General features: G+C 32.7%; 1 protein-coding gene across 1 annotated transcript; it reads right to left on the bottom strand.

Moving 5' to 3' along the window:
* Positions 1–1,573: 1,573 nt before the first annotated feature.
* LOC126667000 (uncharacterized) lies at positions 1,574–2,091 on the bottom strand. Its single transcript, XM_050359943.1, has 2 exons — positions 1,717–2,091; positions 1,574–1,627 (listed from the first exon to the last, which is right to left on the bottom strand). Exons 1-2 carry the CDS (start codon positions 2,042–2,044, stop codon positions 1,611–1,613), a joined length of 345 nt encoding a protein of 114 aa, XP_050215900.1. The 5' UTR covers positions 2,045–2,091; the 3' UTR covers positions 1,574–1,610.
* Between the last annotated feature and the right edge of the window lie 9,844 nt (positions 2,092–11,935).

The following is an 11,935-nucleotide window of genomic DNA, read 5'->3' as shown; positions in this document are numbered from 1 at the left end:
CATTGCCATCCATGTCAGTCTTCATTTTGAAGACCCATTTGCACCCAATGGTTTTTACACCATCCGTTGGGTCAATCAAGGTCCAAACTTGATTATCATACATGGATTGTATTTCAGATCTCATGGCTTCGAGCCATTTTTCAGAGTCAGGACTATTTATGGCCTCTTGATAGGATGTGGGTTCTTCTTGATCCACAATCATCACATCATTGTTCTCAGTAATGAGAAATCCATATCTCATAGGATTATGACGTGTCCTATCAGACCTCCTTTGGCCTTGTGGTACTTGTACTGGTTCAGCAATTGCTTGTTGATTCTTTTGAGGTTCCGTACTTGGTACAATGCTATTTTGTGGTTCTTGAATTTCTTCAAGTTGTACTGTACTCCCACTGGTTCCTTTGGAAATAAATTCTTTTTCCAAAAAGATACCATTTCGAGCAACAAACACTTTGTTCTCATAAGCATTGTAGAAGTAATATCCTTTAGTTTCTTTAGGATATCCTACAAAAAGGCATTTGTCAGATTTGGGTGCTAATTTATCTGAAATTAGTCGCTTCACATAAGCTTGACATCCCCAAATCTTAAGAAAAGACAAACTAGGAGTTTTTCCAGTCCATATCTCATATGGTGTCTTTTCAACTGCCTTTGATGGAACTCTATTCAAAATGAATGCAGCGGTTTCTAAAGCATAACCCCAAAATGAGATTGGAAGATCAGTTTGACTCATCATTGATCGAACCATATCCAATAGAGTTCGATTTCTCCGTTCAGACACACCATTCCATTGTGGTGTTCCAGGTGGAGTCAATTGAGAAACGATCCCACAATCTCTTAGATGATCTACAAATTCTTGGCTTAAATATTCACCACCTCGATCAGATCTTAGTGTTTTAATATTTTTACCAAGTTGATTTTGTACTTCATTCTTAAATATTTTGAACTTTTCAAAAGATTCAGATTTATGTTTCATCAGATAAACATAACCATATCTACTGAGATCATCAGTAAAAGTAATGAAGTACTGAAATCCACCTCTAGCATTTGTACTTAATGGACCACATACATCTGTATGTATAAGGCCCAATAAGTTTTTAGCTCTTTCACCTTGTCCAATAAAAGGTGTTTTTGTCATTTTGCCCATTAGACAAGATTCACATGTTTCAAATGATTCATAATCAAATGAATTCAAAAGTCCATCTCTTTGAAGTTTTGATATGCGTTTCTCATTTATATGGCCTAAACGACAATGCCAGAGATAAGTAGAGTTTAAATCATTTGACTTAAACTTCTTAGCATTGATGTTATAGACTGATTTTTCATTAGTGTCTTCAACATTTAAAATATAAAGACCACTACTGCGTGGAGCATATCCATAAAGAATGTTATTATGTGAAATACTGGATTTATTATTCCTAATAATAAATTCAAAACCATCCTTGTCCAAACAAGAAACAGAAATAATATTCCTACACATGGTAGGTACATAATAACAATTGTTCAAAGATAAAATAAGTCCACTAGGCAAAGATAACTCATAAGTCCCTACAGCTAAGGCAGCAACTCTTGCTCCATTGCCAACTCGTAGGTCCACTTCGCCTTTTGTCAAACTTCTACTCCTTTTGAGACCCTGCACATTAGTACAAATGTGAGATCCAGATCCAGTATCTAATACCCATGAATCAGAAGTAGAAAGATTAATTTCTATAACATGAATACCTGAAGTGGTAGTCTCACTACCCTTGTTCTTCTTCAGATCATCCAGATATTTCTTGCAATTCCTTTTCCAATGTCCAGGTTCCTTGCAGAAAAAGCAAGTTCCTTCCTTTGGCGGTTTTGCTTTGGGTTCATCCTTGGTCTTGGGCTTGGACTTGGGTTTAGACTTCTTGAAAGCCTTTCCCTTGCCCTTACCAGACCTTTTCATACCCTTTCCCTTGTTGACCATAAGAACATCCTTAATCTCATTCTTGATGTTCTTTTCAGCAGTTTGAAGCATCCCATGCAACTCTGTGGTGGTCTTCTCCATATTATGCATATTGAAGTTCATGATGAAACCATCATAAGCCTCAGGCAAAGATTGGAGAATAATGTCTGTAGCCAACTCTTGGGAAATTGGGAGACCGAGCCTGTCCAAATGTTCAAGATGACCCTTCATCTTCAAAACATGAGGACTAACTGAGCCGCTAGTAGTCAACTTGCAAGAAAGCAAATCCTTGATGGTATTGAACCTTTCAATTCTTTCTCTCTCTTGGAACATTTCCATGAGATCAGTAATCATGGTGTTCGCATCCAATTCCATCATTTGCTTTTGGAGTTCATTCTCCATGCATCCAAGCATAATGCAAGTGACATCAGTAGAGTCATTGAGATGCTTCGTATAAGCATCCCTTTGAGCTCTAGTAGCAGCAGGAGCTGGTTCCTCAGGGAGGGGTTGATCAAGGATATATTCCTTTCTTTCTTGCCTAAGAACAATTCTTAGTTTTCTGCATCAGTCCAGAAAGTTAGTGCCATTGAGCTTATCCTTCTCAAGGATTGATCGCATTGATGAAGTAGGTGTAGTGTTTGTAGCCATCTCTACAACAATAAATATACAAGTAGCATTTAATAAAAGGCACAATAAAATTCCCACAACATATATCCATAATTCATATAAAAACCCTTAATGTTAATTTCAACAATGGAAAAATAATAGTGGGACAAGATCCATATTTCACCCTACTTCAAGTAAGCTTTGGCTTATCACTTTAAGTGTGGTTTATTTAGGTAGGTAACACTTTACCAATTACATCTCATGCAATTCTTGAACATAGAATATTAACATCACATGTAGTCTTGATATTCTATCTTATACCCTAGGTTCAAAACTATTTTGATAACCTAGTTAAGTCTAACCAAATCAAACATATGGATATCACTTTTATCCAACTTATCTTACTTAGATGACTTTATACATCATGCTTTGACATAGCCTATACATAGAAATCTAAGTCTTGATAAGTGTTATTACAATGGGAGGTATATTGAAGACTTAATATTAAATAAGGGTTTGTTATTTATCCTATTTTAGTTATCCTATCTTATCACATGTAAAATAATCATGCAAAGCATATAACCAATAAGATAAACATTAAAAACATATTATTTTATTATTTTAAATCATATTTAACAACAATCATATAAATATGTTATTCATGATAATTTAAATCATATTTAAAATTTATCATTAAAGTATTAAAATAAAATACATGACAAAAACACGCCGGCTTAAAAGGATAACGGTCCTTAATGGGGTGTATCAGCGGGGTCCAAGGGGCAGCGCCCCTGGCGGGGCCCGGGGGCAGAAATTTTTCTCACATGTTACTCTTAACAGAATTAAAATTTCTTTATCCGAAATCAATAATCTTAACTGATTACGGTTTATTTTAATATGTTTAAAACAGATTAAAATAACCCCAAAACCCTAATTACTGCATCTTAAAAACTGTTCAGAAACAATTTATTTAACACTTAAATAACAACAGTTTCATTAATTCGGCTCATAGCAGAATTAAATACAGTTTTATAAATTATGTTCATAACATAATTAAACACGGTTTTATCAATAGAATCAAAACAGTTTCACAAACAGTTTACTAATCCTATTCAAAACAGAATTACTAATAGAATTAAAACCAGTTTCACAAACAGTTTACTAATCCTATTCAAAACAGAATTACTAATAGAATTAAAACCAGTTTCACAAACAGTTTACTAATCCTATTCAAAAACAGTTTTCCTAATAGAATTAAAACAGTTTCATAAACAGTTTACTAATCCTTATTCAAAAACAGTTTTATTATTCTGTTTCCCCTTTTCTTATCAATTCGTATGAACATTAATACTACGAAACCTTTAATCAAATTAAAACGTAATATTAATTTAGAACAGTATATTCGAAGTTTTAATCACATTAAACAATTAATCAAATTAATTCTTCATATTATTATTCATACAATTAATCACATAAACGTTTTATTTATAATTACAACGAATTATAATTCCTTCAAAAACAATTTCGAAAAACAACCCCTTTTTCAAAACAGAACATACAATAAGCATATATCACATATATACTCAGAATCTAATTAATCAAATTACAAGCAGCTCTGATACCACTGTTGGGTTTTATAGGTTCATAACGCAGCGGAATTTCAAAAATTTATCTAAAAACCCAAACCAAGATCCATGTAATTCGAATTAACAGAATAATTACTTACTTGTATGTCGAATTCAACAGCAATGTAGGAAGGAAGGAGGTGGTTCACTTTGGTGATACCTGGTCTCGGATCAGAAACGCCTCCAAAAGAACGCGTCCTCTACGAGTATCCACACGAACAAACCTTAGCCAAAACTAGTGCTTGTGTGCTAGCACTATTGCTTCACAAGCAATTTCGAATTTTAGTGATTTAGTGAATAATAAATTTCGTGATTCTCAAACCAACTGCTTAATGAGTATTTATAGTGATAAATAACACTAGGGTTTGAGACAAATTCGAATTTCAATCTCATTGCAATTCTACAAGTTTTTGTTTATCAAAAACTCCTTTTTGATAATTATCCATATATATTAATTACTATATTTATTATCTTCCAAAAATAATAAATTAAGGAAAACACTTATCCTTAAATTTCGAATTAATATATATATTTATTAATATATATATATTACGAATTATATATATATATATACATATATATATATATATATATATATAATTAATCACTTAATCACATTGGGCTTGTACAACCCATAACTGTTTTGGGCCTGTTCTTAGTGTGCGACCCTGTAGGTTCATATAACGTTGGCAGTAGGCTCGAAATCCCTATTTCAGCCCACAAGTCATAAGTGGCCTCTAGCAAGACATTATGACTACCCAAGTTATATGAATATCGATAATCCGATTTAACCATTTACAATAATATTTTAATCCCTTTGTCTCTCGATATCCAGATTGAATATAAGGCATAGTTATGTCATCCTTATAACATTCAATCATTAGTTTCTTGACTCTAAGTAGACTGAAAATGATAACTTCTTATCAATTAGCATGGCCATGCATTTTCTTCAGTCTATCTTCTTCAAGGGGCCCATAGATATCTTACTCAAATAAATGAGGGACAAATTCCTTCTCAGTCACTCACATTTCTCACATAGTTACTTTCATATCCAATGACAATCTATTCCATTATCCTGTTAAAGATAATGTAAGACTGTATCAAAATATGAAATAGCTATGTAGAAATCCATGATGATTTCAAGGTCAAAGGATTATACTAATAGAACTGTAATGAGAATTACTTATGACAGTGATCTATGTAGTATTCTCACAGTGGGTCATCCAGTGCCTTATTTCTCAAATAGCACCTATGATTTGACTTAATATCTCATATACATGATTAGTAAAACATAATCATCAGTCAACATCATACTAGTCTCAATGTTCTATTAAGACTAGGGATAGATGGTATATAATTCTTTTTTAAAACCTAAGGGTTCTACTATCAAGTCACATACTCGATGACCTTAGAAAGAATTAACCATTCAAGTATTTTAATCATTAATATAAAATGATAAAAACTGCAAATCAATAAATAATAAAATGATAAAGTCAAAACATGGTCAAACATGATTGACCTAGTGCATATCACTAACAACCCATACCAGAGCGCCGGTCGCGATCCATGAAATCGGGTCGTGACAGTTTACAAACGTTACGAAACAAATCCAAGTGTTTCAACCTTTTAGAAATTTAAGCCAAAAGTTTACAAACGTTACGAAACAATTTCAAGCGTTTCACCTTTTTAGCAATTTAAACCTAACGTTTAAAACATTACGAAACAAACCCAAATGTTTCACAGTTTTAGCAATTTAAGCCAATAGTTTACAAACATTATGAAACAAATCTAAACGTTTGCCCCTTTTAGCGATTTAAGATAAACGTTTACATACGTTACGAAACAAATCCAAGCAAATTCACCTTTTTAGCGATTTAAGCAAAACATTTAAAAACGTTACGAAACAAATCCCAACGTTTCACCTTTTTTGCGATTTAAACCAAACGTTTTGAAACATTACAAAACAAATCCAACCGTTTCTCCTTTTTAGCGATTTAAACCAAACGTTTACAAACGTTACGAAACAAATCCAAACGTTTCCCCTTTTAAGCGATTTAAGCCAAACATTTACAAACGTTACAAAATAAATCCAAACGTTTTACCTTTTTCGCGATTTAAGCTGAACGTTTACAAAGGATACGAAACAAATCCAAATGTGTCACCTTTTTAGCAATTTAAGCCAAACGTTTACAAACATTACGAATCAAATCCAAACATTTCATCTTTTTAGCGATTTAAGAAAAACATTTATAAAAGTTACGAAACAAATCCAAACGTTTCATCTTTTTAGCGATTAAAGCCAAACGTTTACAAATATTAAGAAATAAATCCAAATGTTTCTCCTTTTTAGCGATTTAAGCCAAACGTTTACAAAGGATACGAAACAAATCCAAACGTGTCACCTTTTTAGCAATTTAAGCAAAACGTTTACAAACGTTACGAAACAATACCAAATGTTTCACATTTTTCTCTATTTAAGCCAAACGTTTTCAAACATTACGGAACAAATCCAAACGTTTCACCTTTTTAGCAACTTAAGCCAAACGTTTACAAATGTTACGAAAAAAATCCAAACGTTTTACCTTTTTAGCGATTTAAGACAAAGGTTTACAAAGGATACAAAACAAATCCAAACGTGTCACCTTTTTAGCAATTTAAGCAAAACGTTTACAAACATTACAAAATAAATCTAAACGTTTCACCATTTTAGGAAATTAAGCCAAACGTTTACAAAGGTTATGAAACAAAATCAAACGTTTCACCTTTTTAGCGATTTAAGCCAAACGTTTACAAAGGTTACGCAACAAGTCCTAACGTGTCACCTTTTTAGCAATATAAGCCAAACGTTTACAAACGTTACGAAACAAATCCAAATGTTTTACCTTTTTAGCGATTTAAGCCAAACGCTTACAAACGTTACGAAACAAATACAAATGTTTTCTATTTCTAGCGATTTAAGCTGAATGTTTACAAACATTATGAAACAAAACCAAACGTTTAAAACATTACGAAACAAATCTAAATGATTCACCTTTTTAGCAATTTAAGCCAAACGCATACAAACTTTACGAAACAAATCTAAATGTTTCACCTTTTATGCGATTTAAGCCAAACGTTTTCAAACGTTACAAAACAAATCCAAACATTTCACCTTTTTAGCTATTTAAGCCGAACGTTTACGGAAGTTACGAAACAAAACCAAACGTTTCCCTTTTTTGCAATTTAAACCAAACGTTTTCAAACATTATCGAACAAATCCAAACATTTCACCTTTTATTCGATTTAAGCCAAACGTTTACAAACATTACGAAACAAATCCAAACATTTCACCTTTTTAGCAATTAATGCCAAACGTTTACAAAGGATACGAAATAGTGCAAAACGTTTACAAAGGACACGAAACAAAACAAAACGTTTCACGTTTTTAGCGATTTAAGACAAACATTTACAAAGGATACAAAACTAATCCAAACGTGTCACCTTTTTAGCAATTTAAGCCAAACGTTTACGAACGTTACGAAACAAATCCAAACGTTTCACCTTTTTAGCGATTGAAGCCGAACGTTTACATACGTTACGAAACAAATCCAAACATTTCATCTTTTTAGCGATTTAAGCCAAACGTTTACAAACGTTACGAAACAAATCCAAATGTTTCACCTTTTTAGTGATTTAAGCCAAACGTTTACAAAGGATACGAAAGAAATCCGAACGTGTCACCTTTTTAGCAATTTAAGCAAAACGTTTACAAACATTACGAAACAAAACCAAACGTTCCACCTTTTTTGCAATTTATTGTTTTTAAACATTACGGAACAAATCCAAACGTTTCACCTTTTTAGCGATTTAAGCCAAACGTTTACAAACGTTATGAAACAAATCCAAACGTTTTAGCTTTTTAGCGATTTAAGCCAAACGTTTATAAAGGATACGAAACAAATCCAAACTTGCCACCTTTTTGGCCATTTAAGCAAAACGTTTACAAACATTACTGTCACAACCCATTTTCATGAATCGTGACTGGCGCTAGGGTATGGGTACGGTTGTACCAAAACCCGTAGCTAGCCTTGCGGATAAACAACTTATAACGTTTAAAACAATGTACCTGCAGAAATCCACATGCTCGGGGGCAACATAAACTTCAGCCTAGTCTAGCAGTACATACAACAACATATATTCAAAGTATGCTTATCTCAAATTATAGCTCCAACAGTATGGCATTAATATAGATATAAATACCATAACACTGTAATCATGCCAAAAGCGTTAAAGTAGTAGTTGGACCAATCCAACAAACAATAGTAAAAAAAATATAAGACTAAAACATGAATAATCTGATACTACTACTGCGGTTTAAGAGTTTAAAACAGTTCGACTCTTTTATTCTGAAATAAATAAAGAACCTCCGAGAATGAAGAAATGGAGATCGATTAATGCTCAAATTATAAACCTGGAAAATTTGGAAAAACAACGGGGTCAGATTTACTGAGTAGAGTTTATATAACCATTTACATTTATTAAGTTGAAAACCTTTAAAAACGTTTAATAAAAAATTTCCATCATGGATTATCAATGAAACCCTAAACCACAATTCTAAATCCATTTTCGTGTCGGTGAAACATATCTCAATAACCGATCTCCGACTATCAGTTAAAAAATAGTGAGCCCAGGAAAGGTATCTTCCACCGGTGCCCTCACTAAGGTGAGACGTATCTCAAACCTACCTCGATACCATAATAATCATTACCGATGCCCACGCAGTCTCGATGATGCCCATCGAGTAGCACGTTCCAAATCTAATCCAGAATGCCGAAAAATAGTTCAAAAGCTACTTATGGATATATATAGTATATACAAAATATAATAATTGCTTAATAAAGAGGTAAATAGAGATATAAACTAACTGCTTGCTATTCCACGTGTAACTGACAAGCAATCTAACTCTGGTTCGCCTCTGAAGTACGAACAGTCGACGGGTCTAAATAAGATATTAAAATTATAACTAAAAACAGACCATAACTCTAGAGAGTACTAGACACCACACAGTACTAGAACAACATAATACCAAGCCATATTTAATAAACACTTATATTAAATGTATTCCAAATAAGACCCCTAGTTATAGAGTACAAATCATATAAACATATTTAGAATGATTCTTAAAAATAATTTAGGCCTAATTACTTAAAAACCACCCACCTTGTAAATTTTTTCATTTATACCATGACCTAGAAAAAATTTCAATTGTACCCTATTTTTGATTTTTATGTTTCATCTCTACCCAAATGAGTTGAATTGACCTATTTTTTTAAAAAGAGTTTAGATTAGTCCTTTATTTTTAACCTATATTTTAATAAAATGTTAATGTTAATCATTTATGTATCTTGTTTTTAATATTTTCATCTTTAAATTAATTAAATTATCAAAAAAATTACTTTTGGGGTACAAACAACACATAAAAATAAAAAATAAGGTACAATTGAAAATTTTCCTAGGTCATGGTATAAATGAAAAAAAGTTACAAGGTGAGTGGTTTTTAAGTGATTAGGCCAATAATTTAAATTAACCCAAGTTAAAATCCATATCAGTGAGTCAACCGAGTTATTTAAAACTACCAAACTTCTTCCCACTTGTTGGGCGACCAAAGTCTAACCCGGTTCAAAAGTTTATTAACTTATAAACCCGAGTTTATAAATTAAAATACTTGATAAAATAATTATCTATTTTTAAAATAGAATTCAATTACTTCAAATCAAAGTAACCCAAGATACAATTAAAACTTAACCATTTTAAGTTTATAAAAGTTCAGGGACTAAACTGTAATTTAGCCAAATTTGATATTCGAAATCAAAATTTAATTATTCATTATTAATGTACTAAATTATAAATCAAAACAAGGATCCAAAAGATAAAACTCAACTTGAATAAATATTTAGAAACTTTAGGGGATAAAGTGTAATTTAGCCAAATTGACATATCAATCAAAATTAAATATAATTACCCGAGCAATTATATTACTTTATATTATAGAACAACTATCGTTTTCAAGTTGTCAATTTAAAATTGAAACAAATAGAAAAGTTATTATTAATTAATAACATAGTTAAGGATTCAATTGATTTTAAGTAATTCATTAGGTGGCCATAATGGCCAATTTGCTATCTTATACAATTAACAAATTTCAAATCAAAACCAATCCCTCCATCTCATGAAAGTTGCAGCAACTTACTCATCATAATTAAACCTAATTATATGAACATAATTTGAAAGCAAAATAAATCCCCGCCAAAAGCAACACCATGAAAACCCTAGTTAATCAAGTCACCATGAATTACTACCCTATGTTATAACTTATGATAAACTACCCCAAGCATGAAACCAAACCCAAGGTAGCCATTACACCCTACGGAAACACTAGTTACAGCGGCAACAAGGATTTCAGACAATGGCGAATCGAAACAGTAGCAACGTCGAAGAACAATCACAGCTCAAAACAAAATACGATCTATACTCTACTCGATAAAGGTACAAAAACGCGTAGCAACAGAAGCAGCAAACTCAAAGAAAACGACAGAATATGAACCCCTAAGCGATGAACCGAACGACATTAAAAATAAGAGATTAAACTTACCAATTTGATATGAAATACGTATGGATTAACAAGAACAAAGTCGTCTGATGTAGCGGCGATAAATCCACTGATACGATGCTAAAATAATAAAGTTACGAGTAAAAAATGGCACGAGACAATATCGAACATCAATGAAGAAAAACAAAGATAAATACTTACCGGTGTTGAGAGTGATCGAGAGGAGTGTAGGTTGATTTCTAGAGGATTTCGGAATGAATGACGACTAGGGTTCGGAAATGACGAGATGGAATAGAGTTTAGAAAAGAGACGTGAATGGAAACGTTATATAAATAGGTTGGGAGGCATGAGAATAACGCTGACAGCGTTATTCTAGCAAGAGAAAATCAGAGGCACGATCGTGCCTCAGAGGAGCACGATCGTGCCCTCAACAATTACAAGGGGTCTCGTTCGAGACCCCTGGAGGTCTCGAACGAGACCACCAAAACAGAACAGGGTCTCGTTCGAGACCCTTTGTGGTCTCGAACGAGACCACACAAGGAAAGCAGGGTCTCGTTCGAGACCCTACATGGTCTCGAACGAGACCAAAAAGTTTTTCAAACAAAGGTTTGAAATAATTGGCTAGGGCCTCCAATAAATCAACCCCACCACATACCAATATGAATCGAACAACCAAAACTAAAATACACTCAAAACGCAACCTGAAACTCGTCGGAAAACATTAAAAAATACGGGGTATTACAGATTCGAAACAAATCCCAACGTTTCACCTTATTAGCTATTTAATCCAAATGTTTACAAAGGCTATGAAAAAAAACCAAACGTTTCCCCTTTTTAGAGATTTTTGCCAAACGTTTACAAAGATTACTAAACAAGTCCAAACGTGTTACCTTTTTAGCGATTTAAGCCAAACGTTTACAAACGTTACGAAACAAATACAAAGGTTTCACATTTTTAGCGATTTAAACTGAATGTTTCCAAACGTTATGAAACAAAACCTAACGTTTAAAACGTTTCGAAACAAATCCAAACGTTTCACCTTTTTAGTAATTTGAGCCGAACGCTTACAAATGTTTCGAAACAAATCCAAACATTTCACCTTTTTAGCTATTGAAGCCTAACGTTTATAAATGTTATGGAATAAATCCAAACGTTTCACCTTTTTAGGGATTTAAGCCAAACGTTTACAAACGT

The sequence above is a fragment of the Mercurialis annua genome, linkage group LG2 (genome assembly GCF_937616625.2).
Source record: "Mercurialis annua linkage group LG2, ddMerAnnu1.2, whole genome shotgun sequence".
Taxonomy (NCBI): Eukaryota; Viridiplantae; Streptophyta; class Magnoliopsida; order Malpighiales; family Euphorbiaceae; genus Mercurialis; species Mercurialis annua.
The sequence above is the reverse complement of the archived record's forward strand: the minus strand, read 5'-3'. Positions and strand labels throughout refer to the sequence as shown.